Source organism: Heliangelus exortis, chromosome 5, assembly GCF_036169615.1.
Source record: "Heliangelus exortis chromosome 5, bHelExo1.hap1, whole genome shotgun sequence".
NCBI classification, from domain to species: domain Eukaryota; kingdom Metazoa; phylum Chordata; class Aves; order Apodiformes; family Trochilidae; genus Heliangelus; species Heliangelus exortis.
The window spans coordinates 35,706,191-35,732,965 of NC_092426.1; the positions used below are offsets into that span (position 1 = coordinate 35,706,191).

At 37.6% G+C, this 26,775-nt stretch overlaps 1 protein-coding gene across 3 annotated transcripts in view; it reads left to right on the forward strand.

Annotated features, from left to right (window-relative positions):
• The window catches only part of RBM25 (RNA binding motif protein 25), a 33,925-nt gene extending 7,478 nt beyond the window's left edge, over positions 1 to 26,447 (forward strand). For 2 of the 3 annotated variants that reach the window (XM_071744563.1, XM_071744566.1), the window contains exons 2-19: positions 586 to 706; positions 4,624 to 4,673; positions 4,879 to 5,049; positions 5,366 to 5,423; positions 6,828 to 6,988; positions 9,557 to 9,739; positions 11,951 to 12,004; positions 12,256 to 12,339; positions 15,924 to 16,189; positions 17,061 to 17,283; positions 17,579 to 17,668; positions 19,216 to 19,289; positions 19,836 to 19,986; positions 20,335 to 20,659; positions 21,649 to 21,923; positions 22,380 to 22,478; positions 23,783 to 23,830; positions 24,911 to 26,447. In XM_071744563.1, coding sequence (XP_071600664.1) covers positions 601 to 706; positions 4,624 to 4,673; positions 4,879 to 5,049; positions 5,366 to 5,423; positions 6,828 to 6,988; positions 9,557 to 9,739; positions 11,951 to 12,004; positions 12,256 to 12,339; positions 15,924 to 16,189; positions 17,061 to 17,283; positions 17,579 to 17,668; positions 19,216 to 19,289; positions 19,836 to 19,986; positions 20,335 to 20,659; positions 21,649 to 21,923; positions 22,380 to 22,478; positions 23,783 to 23,830; positions 24,911 to 25,003 — 2,511 coding nt within the window. In that variant the 5' untranslated portion in view covers positions 586 to 600 and the 3' untranslated portion in view covers positions 25,004 to 26,447. The remainder of the gene's footprint in view (positions 1 to 585; positions 707 to 4,623; positions 4,674 to 4,878; positions 5,050 to 5,365; positions 5,424 to 6,827; positions 6,989 to 9,556; positions 9,740 to 11,950; positions 12,005 to 12,255; positions 12,340 to 15,923; positions 16,190 to 17,060; positions 17,284 to 17,578; positions 17,669 to 19,215; positions 19,290 to 19,835; positions 19,987 to 20,334; positions 20,660 to 21,648; positions 21,924 to 22,379; positions 22,479 to 23,782; positions 23,831 to 24,910) is intronic. The other variant, XM_071744565.1, reaches the window with a different exon arrangement.
• Positions 26,448 to 26,775: the final 328 nt, after the last annotated feature.

Genomic DNA, 26,775 nt, shown 5'->3' on the forward strand with positions numbered 1-26,775 from the left:
TTCAGAATAGATTTTTATCTTTATTTTTTAACAAGGAGGGTGGTGAAACTCTGTTAACAGTTTGGCCAGAAAGGTGTTGGATGCCCCCTCCCTGGAAACATTCAAGGTCAGGTTGGATGGGGCTGTTTGCAACCTGATCTAGTGGGAGGAGTCCCTGTCCATGCAGGGGCTCTGGAACTAGATGACCTTTCAACCCAAACCATCCTATGGTTACTTCTCTTTTCAGATACTGCAGAAAATAGTTTATTTAAAAAAAAAAAACCTTTACAATCTTCAGTGCTGCTTAATTTGCACTCCTTGTAAGCCATTGGTATGAGGAGTCAGATCTGCTTTTGTTTTTCACTGACTTTTGAAAGGCTTTCCTGGAAGTGCTGTTTTTCCATTGTGAAAGGAGAGTTACACTGTGGTTGGAACTTAACAAATATCATGGGGAAAAAAGAGTTGAAAATTTTCAGTTTGTAGTTGAATGGCTACAAAGATGGCTACAAAGATTTTAAATCATTATGGGTGCTTATAATTTGCAGTGCTTTTGTAATTCATGTTTGGGAAATGACTACTTCACTTTCCTATTTTTTTTTTTGGCAGATTGTGACTGGAAGAATGTCTTTTCCACCACATTTGAATCGCCCTCCTATGGGAATCCCAACACTTCCCCCTGGGATTCCACCTCCACAGTTTCCTGGATTTCCTCCACCTGTACCTCCTGGTAAGTTCTGTTAGTATTTTGAATACTGTTATTTCCAGAAGTTACGGGTTCTTAACATATTTCAATAACTCTGATTCAAGTACATTGCAATTTTATTTCTAGTTTACCCACAGATGATGTCACAGGAGCAAGCTCCTTTTGGTCTACAAAAAAGTTCTTACTTCTGACCTGAGTCCTTAGAGACAGTACTGGATTTTGTCTTGGAAAGTTTTTTTTCAGGGCTGAAACTAGGTGGTGATCTTTTGTTAGGTATTCTAAGAGCCCCTGTTTTTGACAGTAGGTCAAAAAAAACCTGTTTTGACAGGGTTTTAGCTACTTTTAATGAAACCATTGTAATAGCCTTTGGAAACATTTAGGTATACTGAGAACATGAGGTGTGAAAGCAAAGGAGGAACTTTCAGAGAAGGTCCAACTACTTGGGTTGTTTTTCTCCAATTTTTTTTAAGTCTTTTTTAATTCCACTTCATACATATTTTGCTCCACACATCTTGCAAGCTTACTGTTAACATTCCTCGTTCCTTCTAATCTTCCCAGATCTAATCTCACCTTTTTTCTTTGTTCATCTGTAAGATCAGCTTGTTTCTTGTGTGGAGACTTGAAATAATTGGTATGGAGCCACTTTCTTTCCTTCACAGTGAATGGAATCAGGAGACTGAGAGTCAGTTGGAGAGAGGAATACTTCAGAGATTTACCCCTTTAAAATTCATCACAAGGGCTGCAGAAAATAGCTCCCTGTATGGTCTTAAGCTCTGTTTTGCACAAGTGTTTTGTAGACAGGAAAGGCATTAAAAAATCAGGTGGCTGAACTGGGCAATCTTTTGTGCACATACACCCATCCAATCTTTACTTGCACTGATTTTTCTAGACTTACTTTTCCTGAGATCCGTGAGGTGTTACCTGTTTTTTTGCCAAAGGCAGTTCTTTTTTTTAGGTAGCATTATGCCATAAAAATGTCAGGTTAAATTTTAAAGCTATATCCCTTATCTTTACTAGCACCAGTTGAAAAACACCAGATAGTTTTAAAAATAACTTTCTGGAAAGTATTTTAAAATGCTTGGCATAAGGTTCTGCTCTGAACACTTGCTTCTTAACATGTGTGACAAAGGTCTATTTGTTCTCTTACTGGTTTTAACTTTTTATATAAAATAGTCTTGTTTGAATATTAGTAATCCAAACAGCATGTAGAGTGGAGGAGACTGGTATTAGGCAAAAGTTTTTTTCTCTGCACACTTGAAACATGATTTGCTTACTTGTGCTTATACTTTGACATGTAGAGTACTCTTGTTTCTTAGCATAAGTCACAGAGAAAATGTCACAGTGATTTTATTAATGTCTACTGTGAAGTTATTCCATATGCAAGATCACAATTTTAGTAGCATATGGTATTATCTTTTTCATGTTCTAGTTAGTTTAATTGGCCTATAATTTTTAAAAAAGTTTCTCCTGGAGCTCTTTGTGTAAGAATTAAGTTAGGAAGAATGTCTTGCTTTGCTTAAAAATAGGACTTGTAGCATTTCCATCTTCAAGTGTGGAAGATTTGTTATGGAGGTGACTCTGATAGCTCTTCTCTTCTCTGAAGATTATCAGATACCATTAAGATGTAAAAAAAATACTGTTCATAGGTAAGAAATTCTATAGTGGATCAGACCAGCAGTCCATATAGATTGATGTGTTGTCTGGGCAGTGGGAATACAAGATGGTGTTTAGGGTGAGCATGTGTGTACTTACCTGCTGTCTGAGTCTGTCCCCTCATACCACTATAGTGATAGGGAGTTTGAAGAATGATCCTTCAGTTTTCCTGTTTTTTTCTGGACTTCTCATTCAGGAATATTTTTTATTTTTTTGAACCTGCTGTCACTGTCAGTCTCTGCTGTCACCTCTTGCACCAGATTTAGGAAGTTCATTAGCTACTGTGTGAAGTTCTGCTTTCTTATGCATGTCTTTAAACTCATGCCTACTTAGCATTTCCCCTCCTGGCCCAGTTTTGATGTGGGAGTCAATTAAGTTGCATTTTGTTGTTTGTACACCTCAGCTGTGTTCCATACCTTACAAGAGTCTTTCCTAGTAAAGCAGCTGTATCAACACTTAAGTCAGCTAATTGCTTCAGGCTGTGTGTTGTTCTTGGATTGCAGACACCAGGCCTATAGGCATTAGTCAAGATACAGGTGTACCAGGTTTTTGTATAGCAACCAAATGATGCCTGTGGTCTAGATCATGAGTATGTTCACTGATGATGACCAGGGTTTTAGTGGCTTTTTTTTTTTTTTTTTTTATGTATCTTGTCTGAGCTGTAACTTTATAATTACCATGATGCTGAACTTGGATTTTTTTGCAACCGAAGTCTTATCTTGGAGTAGTTCCTCCAGTCTGTGAGATGAGAGAAAATGGTAATTTAAAACTGAGATCATGGGAGAGAGACACACACTGAGCAATACACAGAGTTTGGATAGCTAGGAGGCAGTATGGTTTTTAATTTGTTGGGACTAACAAAGTGGATTGAGTGATAGAGGGAAAAGAAAAGGTGGAATCAAGGTAAAACCAGAGTGGATGAGGAGAAAGTTGGAGAGGGTGTCTGAGAAGTGCTGTTTCAGGACTAAGCACTGGACAAAGTTGGGGAAGGCTGCAAAAGTTTAGTTAGGAGTTTATGAATGCAGCAGTGAGGGAGAGATGGAGCAAGTTAGGATCAGAAGGGAAGGATTGAAAGACAAAGTTTTTTGTAGCATGAAAAAATAGGATCCCTACAGGGTATTTCTCTGAAGAACAGGGGATTGACTTTATTGTTCTTAAGTCTCAATGTCTGCTGGCCAGCAGGTAGTTTTCAAATCCATTCACTTGATGTCTTTGACTTCCTCTGGCAGCTGTCATGGAAAGTTAAACAGCCTTTATTTGCTATGATCAGATGTGGGCTTGCATGATAGTATTTAAAGCTGTTGGTGAATTTGGTAGTGCGAAAGAAGCTACTACAGATTTTACCTGATAAAATACTATTTTCATAGAATCATAGAATTGGCTGGGTTGGAAGGGACCTCAGAGCTCACCAAGTCCAACCCTTGATCCACTCCCGCTGCAGTTCCCAGCCCATGGCACTGAGTGCCACATCCAGGCTCTTTTGAAATATCTCCAGGGATGGAGAATCCACCACTTCCCTGGGCAGCCCATTCCAATGTCTGATCACCCTCTCAATAAAGAAATTCTTTCTCATGTCCAACCTAAACCTCCCCTGGCACAACTTGAGACCTCTTGTGCCCTCTTGTCTTGCTGAGAGTTGCCTGGGAGAAGAGACCAACCCCCACTTGGCTCCAACCTCCTTTCAGGGAGTTGTAGAGAGTGATGAGGTCTCCTCTGAGCCTCCTCTTCTCCAGGAGCCTCCTCTTCTCTTAAATTAAGTTTGAGAAACTATCAAGTGTTAAGCAGTTAGGTAGCTTCTGGGCTGAGGTTTTCTAGGCCACCTTTATTAAGCTGTTGCACAAATAGTACATGAAACCTGGTGGCATTCTCTGTAGGACCTCATCTCTAAGCTGTGAGCAGAATCGATTGTGCTGTGAGAATTGAGCAAGTCAGGAGAGAAGTTATTGTCTGTAGGACTTCAGCTGCTTTTGCTCTCTGTGGAATTCCCTGCTTCAGTCATTGTACAGCTGTCTCCTAGAGCAATGCCATGGCTTGAATGTACTTTGAAAATAAGTTTGTGACAGGCAAAGTTGAAATGGTAATATGGTAAAAGTGACTGGGATGTACACCTTGTGTTAGCGTACTTGGGCTGTGCTTGAATGCTTAAGGCATTACTTGTAATCAGTACTGTGAGATCCTTATGTGACTAAAATGCTGTCTGGTTTAGAAATCATGTCTGAGATCAGTTCATTTGTATTCTTCAGAAATCTCAACAAGGCATATTAATATTATTGTCCTGTCTTTCTCAGGGACCCCCATGATTCCTGTACCAATGGGCATTATGGCACCTGCTCCAACTGTAAGTATCACAGCTACAGGGGGTGAGATGGTAGCAAAATAAAATGGAGAGCAAAACTTGTAGATGGCAGCAGTATTTTTGTTTTGCTCTATTTCAGATAGTATTTTCTCTTACAGATTTAAATGAATAAAAAATAAAAAAAACCCCCACACATCCAGAACCCAATCCAACACTTTATTTTACTCCCTCTCTTCCTTTTTTTTAGGTATTAGTTCCTACCACAGTGTCTATGGTTGGAAAACATTTGGGAGTGAGAAAAGAACACCCTGGCCTAAAGAACAAAGAAAATGATGAAAACAGCGGTCCCACTACCACCGTTTTCGTAGGCAACATTTCTGAGAAGGCCTCAGACATGCTCATAAGGCAGCTTCTAGCAGTAAGTACAGTGGTCTGCTTGTTAAATTTCATCCCTGGTTGATGAATTTTGTTGTGACCCACAAAGAGTGGATTGAAACTAAAAGTAGAGTTAGTCCTCCTCACTGTAGTAGCAGTTCATTAAGCTTGGGCTTACAGTCAGTGAAAGGCTAAACTGCTTTCTTTAAACTATACCTGTCGGTGAACATAGGTATATTTTATTCTTTATAGTGTTGAGTCTTTTTACATGTCATCTTTTTGCAAAAAAGTGTCTAAGTTTTGCTGTGTTTTTAGCATAAACAATAATATTTATTTAATAATATTTATCTTTAATGCAGAAATGTGGCTTGGTTTTGAGTTGGAAGAGAGTACAAGGGGCATCTGGGAAACTTCAAGGTAATTATTTAATAATTTTCAACATTATTGAAAGTTACAATGTTTAGTCAGACTGTTGTTTGATCATCTGGCAAATTTTCAAATGTCTGACACATTACTATTAATATTTCTGTATTTTAAGATACTGCGTATGATACTTAACTGTGAAATACTTTCTAGTAAAGGAATTTTCTGTTCTTGGAATCAAGACAGAGGGAGAAAAGTAAACTGAGAGAGGTTAAATGGGAAAATGTTTTGGGCTCCTAATTTTGCTCACCTTTCTTCTGTTCTGAAGCTAAATCAGGAGTTTATAGACCATTCCTGAGAAAGGTTTAGCAGTTTGTACTTAGCATCCAAAGGTGCATATTTGCAACACTGTTTTTTCAATTACTATGTGTTATCCTTCTATGTTAAGGAGATGTAAAATTAGTCTTTCTTCCCTGTTGTCAGATTGAACTGGTTTATTTTTTGTTGCGACCTTTCTCTAGGTGATACAGTTCCTAGCTCCTACAAACTAGTAAACAATTTTGGTTACATTTTTTTTCTGTTACTGTTCTCCTGTCTTTCGTAGGTATTTTTCTTTTTAAATATGTGACTCAGTTTCTTCAGCTTCTGTACACATCATGTTTATTTTGATTTTATAAGGTGTTAACAACCTACCTTGAAGTGCCCCTCTCTGTAGGTTTCTTGATGCTCTTGGTTTTCAGATAATTCCAAATTCACCAGAGAAATGTCATCATATAGACTGCATTCCCTAGCTGAGACAGAGAGCTTTACAAACAAAAGCTTTTTGTCAAAAGCTTTGCAAACACAATGATAGAATGATTTGGGTCATAAGGCACCTTCAAAGGTCATCTAGTGCAACCCTTTCATAGAATCATAGAATCATAGAATCCTAGGGGTTGGAAGGGACCTCGAAAGATCATCTAGTCCAACCCCCCCTGCCAGAGCAGGGCCCCCTAGAGTACACACCCTTTCTAATGCACCCCAGGATGCCATTGGCCTTCTTGGCCACAAGGGCACATTGCTGGCTCATGGTCATCTTCTTGTCTACCAGGACCCCCAGGTCTCTTTCACCTACACTGCTCTCCAGCAGGTCAGCCCCCAACCTTTACTTTCCTGCAGTCAGCAGGGACATCTTCAACTAGATCAGGTTAATCAAAGTCCTGTCCCACCTTGAATGTTTCCAGGAATGGGTTATCTACAATGTATATATTGCTTTTACCTTATTCACTGGGCCATTAGTTATATCAAAGAGTAATGCAGGAAATGATCTTTCTGACTTCCTATGATGTGTACTCTTGGTTTTAAAAAAAAGGAATGCCAGTGTTCCAATTTTATTGATTCAAGACACTTTTTTAATACGAAGTAGATAACCTGAAGAGCCTGAACAGTTTTATGTTTCGCTTCAATCTTCTGTTTCAGCCTTTGGATTTTGTGAGTACAAAGAACCAGAATCCACACTACGAGCACTGAGACTGCTTCATGACCTCCAGATTGGAGAGAAGAAGCTGCTAGTCAAAGTTGATGCAAAGACAAAGGCTCAGCTAGATGAATGGAAAGCAAAGAAAAAGGCTTCTAATGGGGTAGGTATATAATGTGTGACCTGTGTTATTTTTTTTCAGGGTGGCAATGTATCATAAGTATTATGTAAGATTGTGAGTGTCTTAGTTTCTATTCTATTCTTCATTTTAAGATTTTGCCAGAATCACATATTAAATGAATCTGAAGATACATTGAAAGGCAGTGAAGTGTAAGCTCATCATTCATACTCACCTATAAGCTGCAACTGAATCTCTAGAATTAATTCTCAAATTAATTCTGAAGTGTCATGGTATGTTCTATACCTTATGATTCTGTTGCTTCTTTATTTTTTTTTCTTTTGAAACTCTTGGCAGTATACAAACTCCAACTGTAATGGTTACTCTCTCAGAGTCTGTAAATCAGCTTTCTGAGGAGAGCTGGAGTTTCTTTTTCCTCTATTGATGATGATCTAGAAAAAGCAAACATGGAAAAAAAAGTACATTATTTAGTGGATGGTGCAGTTATGAGACAATGGGCATCTAACAGGCAGATGGGGAAATTGATTTTGTATTATTTCTTTCTTGAGCTAAGGATTTGTTTTGGAATAATTATTTGGAATAATTGGTAGATATTTGTAAATATCTAATATTTACATCTTGTATTTACAATATGGTAGATATTTAATGTGTTGAATTCTTTTGAGATACTTGAAAATTTGGATTAAAATAAATTTTATAGATTTTGCTGAAATAATATACTTGACATCATGATCTAGTTTTTGTTTGGCTTGGTCTGTATTTTAAAGTTCTGCATCTGCCTTAAGATAGTACTTTAAAACAGCTATTTTTTGTGAACTGAAAGTGAGAAGAGGCTTTTGTTCAGACTGAAGTACTAATCACACTGTAGCAGGTAATTTTTTTAAATTCCAAGTTGGAATGGTTCTTAAATACATGTAAAATACAATTGGAACAAAAGTACTTCACTTTATTTAACCAGAACTAGAGGCATAAGGGTGATTAAGTACTTGACACTTTTTTCACTCTGTACACAGTGCCTGGGATTAAATGGAGTAGCTCAGTCAAGCAGGGAGCTGACTTCATGGGCTTTGTACTGGAGTAATGTACTAACTTAACCTTGACAGCCCTTTCCATTCCACACTTCCCTGTTGGCATCACCTGTAGTACTGTTCTTCACAGCTGATACTGTAAACAACCTTGAAGTATTTGTGGAGTTCTTATAAATCTCTTGTGAATTTTGGCTTTTGTGAGCTCCTGCAGGTTGCAATCAGTCCTGGGGGATTGGTTATGAGTACCCTCTGTACTCTGGGGTTTGGTGAAAACAACAGAATGTGCTGATTTTGAAAAGAGTGAAATTAGATCCAAATGTTGGTTTTGTTTGTGGTGGTGCAAAGAAAGGGTGTGAATTGCCAAGGAATATTGATGAAGTGTGTATAGTAATCCTACTGTTTGCAATTCCCTTCATACTATCACTGGTGTGCTGGTGCCACTCAGATCCAAAAGTTTCAACTTTTTTTCTTGATCTTATTTATTAAAAAATGAACCCACAACACAGTTTCCTATAGAAACATTCCAAGCAAACCTTTATCTAATTAGCTCCTCTCCCTGATCACTTCTCCCTGGACCACTTCAATTCCACTCCCTGTCACTGCCTTCTAGCTCTTTTCAGCCTGCTCTTCCTTGGCCTGGCAGCCTCTTCAGCTCCAACTGAATCCTCCCTTCCCCCTCATTCTTAGCTGCTGCTCCATCAGACCCTTCCCTCCCCCTCACTCCACCCACCACCTATTGCTTGACGGGATACCCAGCTGGATTCTCAGGTGAGATTCCATTTTTCTAAAAGATTCAGGGGATCAAGAGGTGGGTTCCTTGCTCAGTGTGCAGGTCATTGTTCTACCCTTTCGTATGATATTTCCTGAAATGCTCTTTTTTGTGTGTTTTCCCTTTCCTTCCTACAAGGTGGAAAAGGGGGAAAAAACGAGGAACTATAAATTAACTGATCAACCATAATAAGAAATTGTTTGCTGTAGAAAGAGTGCTGTCCCTAACAATGTTTCTTTTCTATAGTATTCCCATTATAAGTTGCAGCTTAAAAGTTAGATGTAGACATTTGGATTGCATGGCACTTCAGTAGAAGGCTTTGAGGAGCTGCTGTTTGAAAAGACTTGAAGTTCTGGAGGATAAAAGGCAGAAACTTTGACCAAGAGCTGTTTCCTAGTGAGAGTCCTTCTGTGAGCTTGCGTGTGCTTTCTCTTTTCCTGTCTACCACCTTAATCTCCCATTTTTATGTTCTGTTATGCAAACATACACTTGCTCTCTGCAGCCATTCCACATGTAATACTATGTGGTCCCTATGATATTGCTGGTAAGGAAAGGTCTGACTAAAATAATGCAATTGATAACTATTTGTAGGTGGTTTGTTTTTTGTGGACTTCTCGTTTGCTGGGTTTTTGTTTTCTTGGGTTGTTGGTGGCGGTGGGGTTGTGGTTTTCTATTGTTTTTGTTTTTAGTAAGTACTGTAGGGGCATGAATGTCATGATCAAAGGTGAACTTCTGAAATAAAACTAGTGTCATTCTCAATTTGTTGATTGATGTTACTTTGCAATTTTTCCTTAGAACTCCAGACCAGAGACGACAGCTGATGACGATGACGCACTGGATGAGGAAACCAAGAGAAGAGATCAGATAATTAAAGGGGCCATTGAAGTCTTAATACGAGAATATTCCAGCGAGCTCAATGCCCCCTCCCAGGAATCTGACTCTCACCCCAGGAAGAAGAAAAAGGAAAAGAAGGAGGACGTATGTGTTTTGATTTTGGACAAAACAGATTTTTTCTTCAACTCACCTTTATATAATGGCCAAACCTTGTGCAAATACTTTAAACCTAAACTTCTGATGAGAAAACAAATCAACAAGCTTTGATGTCAGCAGAAGTTTCATTTTTTTAAGCTGAAAGCTAGTCAGTTGTAGACATCCCTTCAGGATGGTTTAGGCTTCCAAGCACCCAGACTTCCTGGAACAACAGGTTTGAATCTGGCCAGGATTGAACCAACCTTTCATCCCTCTGAAGGTGGAAATACTGAATTTAGTGCAGTTTAATCTCCATGTGCATTTAGGATTTTTTTAGATGAGAACTTTATAATCAACTGTACAGCGTTCCTGCATACCAGCTATTCCCATTGAAAGATGCCAGGGCACTTTTGTAATGGCAAGAATTTGCTCTGGTAGTTTTTGACAAAATTCTTCTCTCTGCTGATGGAGTGCATTCTTGTAGTGTGCCTTGATCCAGCTGGAGGCAGCTGTCTCTTGAGATGTGGAAGCACTTCATTAGTTGTGTTTATATGTATACCTCACAAACCTTGGAGGGTTCTTTCAGGGATAAAAGGCATACTGTAATTTTTCTGCCTTACAAAATCACTTTTACGTGCACATGTCAGTTTGGCTGGATTTGACCAGCTGGTTTTCATATATTGTGTAATGTAAGAAAACCCTGCTAAGCAGGAATGCATGTTCTGATTTAGGCCTGCTTCTATGGATGACCTTTTTTATGGAATTAAAACAAGCTGGAGAAGGGGGAATAAGAATGAGCAAACTCAGACTTAGCTTTTCCAGCCAGGTTCCTAACCATGGAAAAATGGGCGTTCACACATAACCATTATGCACCTAATATCAAAGAGTCTGGAAAGTTTTTGACCAAGATTTTTACCCACTTAAGTCTTCTGCAAAGTACCTATTCCAAGGCTATAATGCAGTTTCAAATGTGTGGTGCAAGAAACAATGTCTCCCTCAGGGAACAAGTGTATCTTCCCTACAATGTTGTTAGCCATGGCTGACCTGAGGTATTAAGAGTGCTGAGCTGAGAATTTGTTTTTCTTTCCTCTGATTCCCTTTGGGAGAAGATGCTTTCTTGGATGAGAATTTACCAATGAGTCACTGTCTAATGCTATGAGCTGTATTTTTTGTTACAAACATTGTTGCAATGTGTATTGTCCTGTGGGTACATATCTATATCTATATTTATATATCTATATACATATATGGCCATGAATAATGCCAGTTAGTTAAACATTGTAAGAGTCTTGGAAGAGCTTGGTGCTGAATACGTCCCTGGGACAGAGGAATATTCTGCTAGCACTGTCTGATGAAAAATATGACCAATCTGAGCTAGCCAAGCAGACAAACAAGCTCTTTTTAAACACATAGCATTTGTGGGTTGAAATTACACCCCAGCATCCCTTCCAGACTGGGAAGGAGGAAACGAAACTTGAAAGGTGCCATCTTTGGCCTGTGTGGATAGAGGTGGGAGTGAAGAGATGGTCCTAGCTCGTTGCTCTCTTGTCCTTAAAGGAGAGGGGAGAGAATTGTGGAGGGTGGGGGGAAAGGGAAGATGTATGCAGATACCTGTGTGGGGGTGGCAGCGGGAGGGAAGCTCTCCAGCTTTGGGGCTGTCGTCCCCTGAAGGGCTTGGTGTAAAGATAACTCCCACTGGTGCTGGCCACAGAGTCTGTTGTTAGTTGTTCTGGATGAAGGCATGACTGATGTGGGGGAGTTGAAAATGTGTGTGGGGAACTGAGAGTGAGTGGAATCTGGTTTTCAACTACAAGCACGGGGGAACCTCGCTAATTCGCACCGTTAGTGAGTAGGTGCAAGCTGCCAAATTTTGCGAATTAGCGAGTAAGTAAAATCAAGACATACCCACCTCAAATGTACTGCTCGTTTGTATTGGCAAGTGTAGCTTAGTCCTATTTATGATGCTGCCATAGTGTACTAATATCCTGCAGTATACTTGTAATTCAGTGAAGTCTTACTAATACCAGACCTCACTATCTGCAATTGAAGTAGTTCAGAGAAGGGAGAATTAGCGAGGTTCTTCTGTAACTTTGTTGAATCAGAGAAATGAGATCACAGCAATACAGTATTGCCTTATAGTACAAACATACAAAACATTGTTTTTCAGAGTAGTGTGCAATCTATTTTTAAAAAAAAAAATCTCCGTGGATTTTTCCGCAGATTTTCCGCAGATTTCCAGTGGCCCCACTGATACCTTATCCACTCATCACCAAGGTTCGTTTACATTGTAGGCTTTGACAATGACTATGTTTACTGCTAGTTGCCAGATTTGTGACTCTTGTCCATCTGATTATTTTTTTTTTTCACTCATTAACATCAGACTGTCAGGTTTGGTACTGCAGAAGGACTTTATTTATCTCTTGCAAGACTGGTTGAAAACTTCTAACCTTCAGCTTTTCTCTTGTTCTCCTATGTCTGTACAGATGGCCCTTAATGCTTTTCCTCCTGTCCCGCTTGTTTTTTAGGAGGATATAAATGCTATAGAAATGGAGGAAGACAAAAGAGACCTGATATCAAGAGAGATCAGTAAATTCAGAGACACACACAAGGTAGTATTCTTGTTTTTGCACTTCATACAAATTAGACTTTTTCAAAATCCAGAAAAAAACACTATTATAAAATTTAGCATTACATTGCAATATCACTTAAAAATATGTTTATATTAGGTTTAATATACATATAGTTCTTTACAAGTCAAAAAAAGACAACTACCACGTTAAAGTGGCCCTTGACATCTTTATACTAAGACTTTGATTGCTACTGAGTATTTTGCAGTCTTCTCACTTTTAACATGAATAAAGGCAACTTAAGTTTCTACACATACATTAAGTCAAGATATTTATAACTAAAGGCTAAACGGGGCTGCAGTATGAGACATACACTTGAGTGTGTTTCTGTAGGTAGATTTGTAACATAATCCAAGACTTTACAAAGAATTGAAACTTGAATTAAATTTAAGTCTTTTATTTTAATAGTTCTAAGTTAAGAGTGGGGGAAGATTAAAACTAGGTCAGTGGTTACCAGACTTACCAAACTTTAGATGCATGGAAGAACTGTAAATTCCCATAAAGCTAATCTATTCATTGACCCCCACCATTATGATAGAGATCATATGGTGACTAATGCAAGATGAAACTCACAGCTTGGAAAGTAACATGGAATAGGATGTAAGTATGAGCTTCTGTTTTTTATTATACTTATGGATGCCCCCTCAGAAAAATATGCAAAGGGGTAACTGGCTTGGAAATGTTTGTGCAGATCAAGTCCCACCTCAGGATTCTCACTTACAGAAGTTTCCACTAATTCTAGCACATCTGTGAACGTTTCTGCTTTGGAAAGTGATAATTGGTGGATAGTAAAGCACAACTATGCATGTAATGTTCTTATTTTAATGTTTAGCTTAAAGTTGGTATTAGTTTTTCCCATATAAGACTGGAATGGTCCTTGGCCTAGGGAAGTGTCAAGTTCCTTTTTTGGGCACGCACTTATATGAAAATCACCCCAAATTGATGTTAAATAAAATGTTGAAGGTACAGCAAGGTGAACTATGCCCATGTTATTCAGCTCTACCACATGCAGTCACTGGGGATGGTACTGTGTTTTTAACCCAACTGTTATCAATGTAAACACAAGTGACAAGTACACACATTCAGTTTTTCTCTTGACTGAAGTTGGAGGTAAAAACCTGGGGAGAAATTCTAGAATGTATCACCAGGAGAAGCTCAGCAATTGAATGTGAAACTGGTCAGCGGTGAAACTTCAGTAGAATTGTGTTCAATTCCCAGCCCCAAGTCATCACTGGTTTTAAGATGCAAACAAGTTTTTAAAAAAACAACCAACAAACCAAACAAAATCATGCTTCATTGTTTCAGAAGCTGTTGGGCATTTTACTGCCTTTAATCTGCATTGGGGGGGCTATTCTGGGTTTCTTAACATTAAAAAGCAACTGAAAGTGGTCATTGCCTATATTGGATATGCTTAAAAGGGGCTGTTGAACCCTTAGCAGCTGGCTAGTGAGCACAGTGAACCTTTGCATGTTTTTGGTATGAGTTTATAAACAATAACCACAGACTGTCAGGGTGTCAGCATTGCAGGGGGCGTCCATTTACAGCACGGACGAGTCTGAAGAGAGCTCAAGGTAAGATTTATAATTCTTCTACCTGTTCATTTCTGTTCATTACTTCAATATATTTGATACCGTTCCCATCCCATTACCCTTTCAGATCCTCTTCTCTAGGCTGATAGTAGTTGATGAGGTCAGATTTTGATTACAAAACTGAACAATTTATTTTTTCAATTGGATGTTAAGAAAGTGGACCTACTAAATGGATGTTAATGCACCAAGACTTCTCTGTGTGTATATTTACACACGTGAATATATTTAAAAAAAAAATAATTTGCCCCACTCTCTTGAGAAATCATTTTCTCACCACAAGCAAAGTTTTTGAGAGTGGTAAAAAAGCAGGAGTTCAACCAAAGAAATTTCTATTGGAACATCTAAGATAACCTGTAAGTATCAACCACTTCAGTATGTAAACTTTTCTTTAAAAGTATATGAAATTTGAGGTAAGTTGTATTTTTAAAAAGCTGACAACCTAGTTTAATGTCTGACCATACCAGGGTTTAACATTGTAAAGCTCCTGTAAAATACAGTCCTTTAGAAACTGGTTTTCAGCCCAGTGTATATTGTAGAATCTAAGTTTTGTTTTTTCATAATCAGTTTTCTACCAACTCCTACCCATTTTTAGTCTCTTTTTCCTTTTGTGATTTCAATGTATCCAACATTGGTTTGCCTGTATTGTGCTATCAATGCAGTGTAGTTTCACTGGATACATTAATCACTAGTGAATTAGCTTTATTTCTGTAATCCTTTGTCGGTTCTCTGGTCCCTGTGCCTATGGCAGAAGAACACTTATCAGGTAAGATTGCTTTTTAAAGTTGTCTTAAATGCTTTGTTTAAAAGAAAAGAAAAAAAAAACAAACAAACCAGAGAAAATGCTGTTTTATTGTTCCAGTTTTTAATTTCATTTCAGTGATGGTAAACGTGGAGCCAAAGGGGATAAAGCTGTTTATTCTGCTCAATATTTGTTCAAAAAAGTGTTATTCTGGCATCCATCAGGTTGAATTTGGTATATTTGGTTGTTATTTGGTATATTTGTGAACCGTGTACTTGCTCTTCCTCCCAGAAACATAGCTTATAGGCAAGGTTAATCCAGTGTTGGCGGTCCATGTCCTAGCACAGCATCTGTAAGTTAACACATAACAATTGCTTCCAAGGATGGATTTATCTATTATTCTGTTGATGTTATTTTCTATTGTCTTATAGGAATTCTGGTCATAGGAACTGTTTCTAATTGAAAAAAAAAAAAAAAAAAAAAAAAAAAAAGGGGGCAATTTTGTACAATTTTTAGTAACATTGTAGCAGGTAACCCTTTAGTTTCTATGTTTCAAAAGAGCTATTTCCAACCTTTTTAAAACTCTCTCCATCTTCCAGTCCTGGAAGTTAATGATTCCATTCTGCAAAGTCCAGTTCTTACCTATGAACTGTTAGAACTTTTTTAGGGAGGGCAAAGGTTGCAGAATTCTCTTCACTGTTAATTAAGCACATGCACCATGTGTAAACGGATAAATTTCTTTACTCAAGTTTTCACTATAGGACTATTTTGGTCTGCCGAGAATTTTCGGGAAACAACTTACTGTCCCAGTAAGCATTACACTGAATTACATTTTCCCAATTAAACAGAACTAATTTTACCTGCTAGAAGTTCACTTTGCTTGTACCTAAGTGGCTTATAGGGCCGTGGAATTTGTGGCCTGCCCAAATCATGACTGGCAGTGCACTGTGTGTGTGCAGTTGAGACAGCCTATAATATGAGGCCAGCCCTACTCTGCTAAGGTTGGAGATTGCTGGTCTGTGTAGATCTATGCTTTTGCACGAAACTTTAGTCTTGTGATTGCTGCATTTTGATTTCATACTTAATGAGTTCCAAAAAGTACCCACCAAACCCTATTTAATATTTTAAAATCGGTGGCGGTTTTGGTATTTCCATGACCAGCCTTGTGTGTTGCGCCGGGAATATCCGGTTCCGACGAGTACAAAATTAACTGTGAAAGTTCTCTTGTTGGTTTTTAGAAACTGGAGGAGGAAAAAGGCAAAAAGGAGAAAGAAAGACAGGAAATTGAAAAAGAACGCAGAGAAAGAGAAAGGGAGCGGGAACGTGAACGAGAAAGGAGGGAGCGTGAAAGAGAGAGGGAGCGTGAACGAGAGAAGGAGAAGGAACGGGAGCGTGAACGAGAACGAGATAGGGACCGGGACCGAACCAAGGACCGGGACCGAGACCGAGATCGGGACCGAGACCGTGAAAGGAGTTCAGATCGCAAAGATCGGAGCCGGTCGAGGTAAATGCACTCGAGCTGCCATTTATTTCAGTTTTTCCTAATTGTGTGTACTAAGTGCATATGGTTCAGCAGGGGTTCAAAACAGAAGAGTCCTTTGGGAAGGTCAGAGTAAAAACAGGAAATGAAAATTATAGAAAACGTTGTATTTACACAAACTGGAAGAATATTTGATTTGCTCCCCAGCATGTCAATACAATATGTAGTAAGCAACCACCCTACGATGACTTGAGCCTAGTGGGTTTATCTCAAGTCTCTTATTTTTCTGGGGAAGCTTTATTCCTACTTGAGGTTCTCATATGTCTACAGTATCTTTTAGCTTAAGTATGTTTCACCTTTTCCTGGGTTGTGTGGGCGTTTTTTGGTTGTTTTGGGGTTTTTGTTTGTTCGTTTTAATAAGAGCAAGGGGATTCCTCTTTCAGAATTGTTGTGACTAATATCAGGCTCTAGGTGGTACTTTTCTATGCTTTCACCATAGAAGAATATTTGTTTGGCTTTAAATCATCTTGTCAGTAGGATTCAAGTTCTCTGTAAGCCATGTAAACATGAAGGATTTATTAAGCATACCCTTTATTTTTCAAGTCTTTAATTATTTATGGAGAGCTACAAACGCAGTCTCATAAAAACTGCTGTGTGCTCAGGCATGATTTCTGTAGATGTCTCGATATTTAGTGCTCAAATAACTATTTTTAGGTAAATTGGGCTTTGAATATATTAGGAGTATTGCTTTATGCCCTTTGCTGTACCAGCTCATCAGCTTGTACAGTTGTACAATAACTCTCAAGACCCTCTCAGTAGTGTCCTCTCCATCTGACATTAAATCACTGCTTGAGGGGCGAGGAAGGGCCTGACTTTGGACTTTTATTCCCTTCAGAGAAAAAAGCAGAGACAGAGAAAGAGAGAGAGAACGGGAACGGGAAAGAGAACGGGAGCGAGAGAGGGAAAGAGAACGAGAGCGGGAACGGGAGAGAGAACGGGAGCGGGAACGGGAACGGGAGAAGGATAAGAAGAGAGACCGGGAAGAAGATGAAGAAGACGCCTACGAACGGCGAAAGCTGGAGAGGAAACTCCGTGAAAAAGAAGCTGCATATCAAGAGGTAGGGGCAAAATTGTTTCTGCAGGGGGTGTTATGTCTGTATAAAATACTATAAAATGTCATTTCCTTTCCCTTTTTCTAAATGTATTTTTACTCTTTTGACTACATGGATTGGAACAGAACATGTGAATCGCTGTTAGAGTAACTTTGGACTTCTTATTCTAGCATTCTAAATTATGTACATAATTTGCATAATTTTAATGCAGTTGGAATTAAACAAGAATGCAAAATAATTGCAAAATAATACCACTTTTCTCCACGTTCTTGAGATTAAGGTGTTTTTTCTTCTGTTGTAGCGTCTTAAGAACTGGGAAATCAGAGAACGGAAGAAAAGTCGAGAATACGAAAAAGAGGCTGAAAGAGAAGAAGAAAGAAGAAGGGAAATGGTAAGCCTTAGTTTTGCTTGTAATTTTCCCCCCTTCTTTGTGTCCCATTTAGAGTGGAACATTCTACTGCTATTGTTAAGGTCGTGATAGAACTCTCATTTTGTATAAACACCATGTAGTTCCACAGTGGGGAAAAAAAAAAGAGTCAATAGACTTGAAACAGATGTCTAATTAGTGGGAGTATTATTGAAGTACTGTTTAGAGTCTGGAATACAAAGCCTAGGTGACTTGGTCTTCTGAAAGCAAAAGAATGTGAAGTAGCTGCAAAATGATGTGGTAGTATTCTATAATAATATATATTCTGTAATACAAAATATTACAGAATATTAAATTTGCAAATTTCTGTCTTTAGATTATCAGTTGTGAAATTGTCACGGTTACCAGTGTAGTGCTTGGAAGTTGGAAAAGACAAAACCAGACACCTTTGGAAGATAAATAGTTCTTTTCTCTCAGTTCTGTGCTGAAGAGTTAAAAAGTTACATTAAATTATAGTGTTCTTATTTCACTTCACAATTCTCTCAGAGAAGGAGGTGATGATATGGGAGATTTCTAAGTAGGAAATGGATTGGGAATTGCTTTAAAGCTTTAAAGCAAAGAGATACAGGAAAGGAAAAAAAAATACGGAAAATTAGAAAATAAATTGTTTTGCCTGGAATCTAGTTTTTCCACCCATGTGCTTGAGAGGGAAAATATTTTTTTGAAAATGACTCAGTGATATTTTCTCTTTGTGATCGTCGTGGATGCTGGCAGTGGATGTCAGTTGTAGACAACAGTGTCATATTTTGTGCTGAATTTGCAACCATAACTGTTACTTTTTTCTTGAAGTCATTAGCATAGAAATATCTTGCTTTTGGTTTAAATACATTGCTTAGATAGAGTTTTAAATGTCCCAATATATATTCTTAAAGAACTGCTTTACTTTTTTTCTTTTTTTTTTCTTATTTCATTTTATCAAAAAGAGGGAAAAAATACCTCTACTCCCCTTGCACCCCTTCAGTTTTAAGGCTGTGCATTAACACAGTGCCACATTGTTTGGATTAGAAGCAGGGCAGGAGAGTGGTTGTCCTAGAAGTATCCACTAGATTTGTTCCTGTGCAGAGCTAAATGCTCTATGCACAGCTCTTGAAACATAACAGTACTGATAAGATACACTTAAACTGCCATGTTAAAATATTGAATTTCAGACTTATTGATGCAAAGAGCAGGAACTTTGATCCTCTTCTTCTGTGACATAAAAGAAAAAAGAGGGGGGGGTGTTACATTTGAAAACACTTGGAAATGCAAAGTGTTTTGCAAATCAGAGATGCAGTCCCAGTGGTCTCAATGGATGTTCTGTCTGCTACTGAACATATGATAGCAAGTTGACAGACCCCTGGAGGATAATGCAATTCCAAAACAGTTCCATTTACTGTCTTGAAAACTCCATATTTTTAGTTGGAAGAATAGTAGATGTTAAATTCACTTACTAATAATACTAACAAATTTTAAACAGGGGAGAAAATCAGGAGTCATTTTTACAACATTACTTATGTTTCAATTTCTTGCAGGCAAAAGAAGCCAAACGGTTAAAAGAATTCTTAGAAGATTATGATGATGACAGAGATGATCCAAAATACTATAGGTATGTCTTTATATTTTTTCCTAACAATAAAATCTTCATTGTTTATTTTAATACAGTTGTGGGATTTGTCAGCAGAGGCTTATGAAGTTTGTATTTGAATGATTATGTGGTGAGGTAAAGATCATGTAATTATTTAAATTATTTCGGTGTCACTCAATAGGTACCAGAGGGAAGAGCAGAAACTCCTTAGTGTTACTCATTACTGCTTGGTGTTTGTTAGCTGCTCTTCAGGTTGGAACTAACAAAAATTTGCATCAAGCTAAAGTAGCAGAACTAGTTCTTGTCAAGCAAAAAACTGTAAATTAATTTCATTCTTTTTCTATGATGATTGGCAATCACATTGTCTACATCTGTTCAGTGTGATGGGGTAAATTCTGCATGGTAATATTGGGAAGTGATATCTTAATAAAACAGAGGACACCAGATGCTCTTATGAATCTTCCTTTCACTTAGTGGAAGATACATCTGTATCAGGTATTTTTTGTATTGTGGTACAGGGTTCTTGTTGGAATGTTCTTTCAAATACAAAATATGTATCTTTTGTAGGGGTAGTGCTCTTCAGAAGAGGCTACGAGACAGGGAGAAAGAGATGGAAGCAGATGAACGGGATAGGAAAAGGGAAAAGGAGGAATTAGAAGAAATTAGGCAGCGTCTTCTGGCAGAAGGACATCCAGATCCAGATGCAGAACTCCAGAGGGTAAGTAGTTGTTGGTCTGACAGAAAAAAAAAAAAAAGTCCTTTTATTATGGTGGTATTGAGCAAAATTGTGTAAGAGATCTGATATTTAATATTTGCTCTGTTCACTATTTTTAAAAATAGAAGTCCAGATAATCAGTAAGAACACTTCAGTCAAATAACTTTCCAGTTTTATGTTTAGATGGAGTTTGAAAACAAATTTGGGTTAGTTAGTATTTTTGATGGTAATGGCAGTAGTTGCATCTATTTGTTCTTAGCTAACAGACTTCTTTGGTAAACAGATCTTTAGTTTCTTTTCAAACAGTGCTGATTGTGAGAGCTTTTTTCCTAATTGTCTGTTTCATTGTAGATGGAGCAGGAGGCTGAGCGGCGTAGGCAGCCACAAATAAAACAAGAGCCAGAGTCTGAGGAGGAAGAGGAAGAAAAGGCAGAAAAAGAGGAAAAAAGAGAAGAGCCTGAGGAAGAGGAAGAAGAGCCTGAACAGAAGCCCTGCCTTAAACCAACTTTACGACCCATCAGTTCTGCCCCATCAGTTTCTTCAGCTAGTGGAAATGCAACACCTAACACACCTGGTGATGAATCTCCCTGTGGCATTATTATCCCTCATGAAAATTCACCTGATCAACAGCAGCCAGAGGAGCATCGGCCTAAAATAGGACTTAGCCTCAAATTGGGCAAGTATACATTTTATTTTAATGTTCCATATGAGATTAGAATGAAAAAAATGCCAACCTGAGTAGCCACGGTTTTCCTAACATAATGTATGTTTTGACATTTGCAGCAAGTTATTTTTATCCAGAAGATGCCTTTTATAGATATCTCCTCTTCTGAAATCTAGAAGGGAAAAAGGGAAGGCAGTTTAGGCATGCTCAAGGCTTAGTTTTTTAAAGAATGTTCTGAGCTGGGATGGTTATTTCCACATGCCTTTTCACCTTAACAGATATCTATTTAATCTCAAATGTCTGCTTTTCATTGATGTAAGCTTATGTTAGGTTTAAGTCCTATGTACTTCTTATATTTATTCATGAAAACCCTTTTAAAAGCAGAAAACTGAGTATTAGATTATTTTTAATTCCTCTTAGATTACCACAATGAATCAGTTACAACTACTAATGGAACATAAGTCTAGAGAGTTCCTTAATATTTTAGCAATTCCTCATTAAAAAAAAAAAAACTTTGTCTGAGCAACAGAACTAAGGATATTTGTATTCCAGAAGGTTTGTGCATTTATTACTTATTATTACAGTTAAATTATACTGCAATACTGGGGCTGCAGTTTGAGCTCACTGTGTTAGATCTTGAATGAAGAGAGATTGTGTGGCACTAAGCTTGCTGATGAATACTTTTCCTTACACCTAGGTTCATTGCAACCTTTCACTTCTGTGCTCTGCCTCTGCTAAGTTACTCTATAGCTCTCCTTGAGTGAGGGTGCTAATTTGTTGCAGAGCAGAGAAAAAGGACCCTGTTTTTCAAAAATCTTGAATAAACCAAGATATTCCTCTCTTTTGCCATTGTTAGAACAGTTTGAGATACTGAAATGCTAATATTAGGCAGTCACAGACTTTTATGTAACATATAAACCAATATACCTCAAGAAATGTGTGAAGAGCAAAGTAGCTACAGTTCCAGTCTGTGAAGATGTTGTTCTGTCTCTGGGTTGTAGGTGCCTGCAACAGTCCCAATCAGCCCAATGCTGTAAAAAGGAAGAAGCTTGCTGTGGATAGTGTGTTCAATAAATTTGATGATGAAGACAGTGATGATGTGCCCAGGAAAAGGAAACTTGTCCCCCTGGATTATGGAGAAGAAGATAAAAGCAATATCAAAGGCAGTGTCAATACTGAAGAAAAACGCAAACATATTAAGAGTCTCATTGAGAAGATTCCCACAGCAAAACCAGAGCTCTTTGCTTACCCTCTCGACTGGTCAATTGTGGATTCAGTAAGTTGATTTCCTTTAGCCATTTGCAAAAAAGCATAATTTTTTCTAAACAAACCTTGGAACTGGATAGAAAAACAGTATTATTGGGACCCCAATGAATTGGAGCATTATCATGGAATGGAATCAAGCTTGAGGACTGTATTTCTTGCCCATATATAATACTTATTTTGTGGCATGCCTGCTTATTTTTGGTTGGTCTCTCCTGACTTGTTGCTATGAATTGTCAAGGTGTGTTATGGAGGGGTGGGAAAAAAGGTCCTAGAAAACCAGGTTTGAATGGCTGTCAGAAATACTTGCAGATGCCACATCATGAAGGATTATCACCTTGATAGCAAAATGTATCTCCTGCTAAATAGTAGTTTGAGTCTTCCAGCTGCCTATCTGCCAGCATGGTTTCAAGACTGAAGTTTATGAAAACAATGGGTTTTGTTTGGTTATTTATTTTTATTTTTCCAGACGCTAATGGAACGTCGAATTAGACCATGGATCAACAAAAAAATAATAGAATATATTGGGGAAGAAGAAGCCACGCTAGTTGACTTTGTTTGTTCTAAGGTTAGTGCCTTCCACTTCCTTTCTGAAATCCTTTCTGAAATAGGTTTCCCCCTATTTAAGCTGCAGCAGTGGCTGCAGTATCTGTACTTGAAGGCAGTCTCTTCTTAGGTTCTCTGTAATCTAGAATACTGTCAGCAGAGACAGTTGGTACACTTGAAATCACTGTGCACCCCAATACCTTTACAAGCTACCTCCTTCAGTGCATATGCACAATATGTAGGAGCTAGATACTCTGTTACCTGTTAGATATACATTTTCTCAATACAGATATATATTTTCTCAACAAAGAAATGAGCTGTTGGCAAGAGCAGCTGTTTAAACTGTTAACTTTTATTGTTAGATTTCAGACTTAATAGTTCATTGGCCGTTAACATTTTTCACTTCAAAAAGAGGATTTGTGTGAATTCAGGTGGAAAAAAGCCAGTAGCTTTTCTGTATCTTTTAATTAAATAGATTAGATTCTTAAAAATTCTTTAGATCCTGAGATATTTCTTTAGCAGTAAGCAGATACTATAAGAATTTGAAGTTAGCATTTGAAGTCGTTTTGCAGTACCTTTTAACCATTGCATGAGTTGTTTAAACTCTTCTATCAAATTGCAGACTAAATTCTAATAATTTGGCTTTTTAAATCTGCCATGACAACTCTATGGCTTTTCATCAATAGGGAACTTTAAACACTGTTTTCAGCTTTTATGGTACGTTCTTAATGGCTTGTCTTGGTTTTTGTTTAGGGCCACTGTCTGTGAGGCAAAGCAAGTGGTAGTTCTGTGGCACAGGTGGTTAGTAAAATGTAAAACACAGAAATTGAATATTTGCCAAGCTTAAATTATATATAGAGAATAAATGCCATTTTCTGATACTGAGAGACAACTTGGTTCTTAAAAAAAAAAAAAAAAAGTTTGAAATTCTTAACCAGAACATGGAAAATTCTGTTAGGAAGAGTGATACAGGGAAAATTTTGCCTTTCTCTTCCATTCACTGTTGAAGGAAGGGGAGCTTACACCTTAACTTAGGGGAACTTAATTGGGTGCAAGAATAACCAGCAAATACAGGACTGTTGAATCTATGGAGCTTCCTGGAACTTGTTCCTCAGTAACTAGCTATAAACCATTACTCACCATAGTGGAATCCAGTGTAGTTTAATACTAATTTTTGCCCTGGTTAAAAGTGGGGACTAATGAACTGCAGATGCTTTTTGTATGGGCAGAGCATTCAAGATCCTTAAGAAGTAACTGTTTTCTGTCCAGATACATTTATGTGGTTTACCCTGAGCTTTCAGTATTAAAACATATTTTTTCTTTCAGGTTATGGCTCACAGCTCACCACAGAGCATACTGGATGATGTTGCCATGGTAAGCAGAACTTATGTAACTGATACACCTTCTACATTATACAGAAGCTAATAGTCAATTGTACAAAACAGTAGAAGTCCCTAATAGAAATATTTAATGTTCATAGAACATGTGTAGGAAACATGACTCAGATATAAAAACTGTTCTGATGAAACAGTGCTAGCACAGGCATGATTTTTCAGTGAGAGCATCTTGGTATAAATTACTGATTCCTGTTCCAAGTCTCTTAATACTCAGAAATGTGGAACAAATATTCTGTCCCTAACATTAGAGGTAAGAATCAACAAAAATATAACTGTAAACTTTATTCCTTCTCGTTCTTGTAACTAGTTTTTTTATAATTAGTGGTTTAATGAGTCTATTCCTAATTAATGAGCAAAAGGTGATTTTTTTCTAGAAGAGTAAGAGCTCTTTTTTGCTTGGTATTGGAAGAGAGAAATTTTATTAAATAATTCTACTGTTACACCTTGTTTTCATACACTTAAAGGTGAATAAAAAATAATTGTTCACTCTCCTCCAGTAAGGAAACTTGGAGTTGGAGCTGGAAGGAGTCACATTCATAGTCTTGCTGTGACCAGTAGGTGACCTGGGCTATTTCTGAGAGATGTTGTGCATGGTAAAAACATGCATGGATTCAAGAAAAGCCTGCATAATAAATTTGAGAAAGATAAATCCATCAAGGGATTCATTCATAAATACCTCAGAAGGTTTGAAGCTGAAAATGAGCAGAGACTAGGAGAGAATTAACAGAAAATACCACATGTATGTGTTCTGTTACATTTTCTCCCCAGGCTTTCAATTCCTCTGCTTTTTTCCAAGCCACTTTTGGAGACCAGGAGACTGATACTTTAATCCCTTAGTGCTTCACAGCTCCATTATACAAGTCTGTAATTAAAACCTTAGTCAGGTCGGGTGATAAATGCAGGGCAAATTCACTGAAATTTTATTCAGCATCTCCCTCAAAGGCTTAACTTGCATTACACTACCTCCACTTTTTAGTTCTGATGTATCTAGAATTAGAATCTTTCTAACTGGAATGCTTAATTTAAAAATAATCTATAGTATGTCTATTTCCTACAGGTACTAGATGAAGAAGCTGAAGTTTTCATAGTCAAAATGTGGAGATTGTTGATATACGAAACAGAAGCGAAGAAGATTGGTCTAGTGAAATAAAGCACTCTCCTTCCTTCTAGGGTTCCATTTCAATTTTGGGCTTTTTATTTTCCCCATCATTCAAAGACTTTGAATTTTCTCTGTTCTCAGAGACTTGAGACCTGTATTTTTTTATGTAGAAAATGTGAATTTTTTGTCCTCTGCTCTGAGGCAGCCTTTACCTTTCTCAGTTAGTTATCTGAATATCCTGCATCGGTTCTCTTTATAATTGACAAGGTACAATTACTGGTATGTTTTACAAGCTGCAGCTACTGTACATGCTCTCTGGTAATAACTCTGTTATGTTACCTTGTTTCCCACAAATATTAAGAAAAAACCCCAAACAACCCTGTTCTGCAAGACCTTTGCACTTAATGTGGAGCTCTGTCAGTTACAGATGAAGACAAATTCTTTTACTGCAAATTTATCAGTGCTTTTTTTTTATTTTCCATACTCTCCCTCTTTTTATTTTATGATTGGTCAAAATACAATTTAAAAATAAGTGGCTTGAGCTGCTTTCACAGAACAGCTTTCTGTTCATTTGGTCCCCTGATCTGACTCTGGAAAAGGATGTCCCTCAGACACTTCATTCTGTTGTAAACCAGCAGTAGTCTTGGTACTTTTTTTCCCATTTAGAATCATTAATGAAGCTGGGAACTTAATCTCTTGCAGATGCTCTGCTTCTTTCCTAGGAAGTGAAAATTTTAGCAAGTCTTTTATTCTTTGCTCAGTGAAAACAAGAGCAGAACCTCAGTTCAGTAAGTGCTATTTAATTTTTAAACCTCATCTATCTTCTGCTCCATTTCATTTTAGCTCCTCTGTCTCCAAAACAAATTTTTTTTTTTTACAATTTTTTTTTACAATTTTTTTTAAGTATTTAGGAAAAAAAGTTTGGATGTAACTGACTATAGCAGTTGACAAAAACTAAACCATAAGTTTTCAAACAAAGCTGAAATCTTGTTTTTATCTGTTACTGTACTGTTACTGTAGCCCCAACTTTTGTTTTCTACTGTAAGCAGTCTGTTGTCCACACAAAGAGGGTGGTATTTTCCTACCTTGTTTGTATGAATTTTTATAAGTAGGCTGATAGGGTATAAATGATGAGATGTACTGTAAACTGCATTTTTTATCTCATACCTGGGCAAGAAGAAAAATGGATAATATGCTATGAGTTGTTTCGATTGCAGGAGAACTGTGTTCCAGGGAGCAAACTGTCTCAAAAACATTTTTAATTTTTAAACACAATTCTTAATAGCAAACAAATTAAGTAAAGGTGTTCCAGTATCTCTATATTGTATTTAACTGAAGGATACAGGTTGACCTGTTCAGAAAACATAACTGTGACCTTGGGTTACTAGTTCTTTGTATCTGGAGAGGGCACTTGAAAACACTGTTCTTAACAAATGGGATCATGTAAAGGTCCCAGTGTGTAAATATTTCAGATATTAAAAATGTATATATTTGATTTAAGGGCTGACATTCTTTTGGAGTCTTATGCAGCATGCCATTATATTTAACACTGCTTTCTGAATCAAGTGTTTACAAATTTGGGGTGGGTTTTTTTAAAACTACCTCCTGCTTTCTGTCAGGTGACTCGAAGCCTGCAAATGCAGATGTGATCCCAGTGTGTTCTTTTGTATTCCTGTAATACTACACACCACAAAATGTTCTTTTTTAACTTCAAGTGTAATGCCCAGATATTACTTTTCTGTTGTGCTTCAGTTTGCCTGAGAATGTTTTGTTTGACATATGCTGCAGTCTTCCTCTTTTTTTTTTTTTTCCTGCAACTTGAT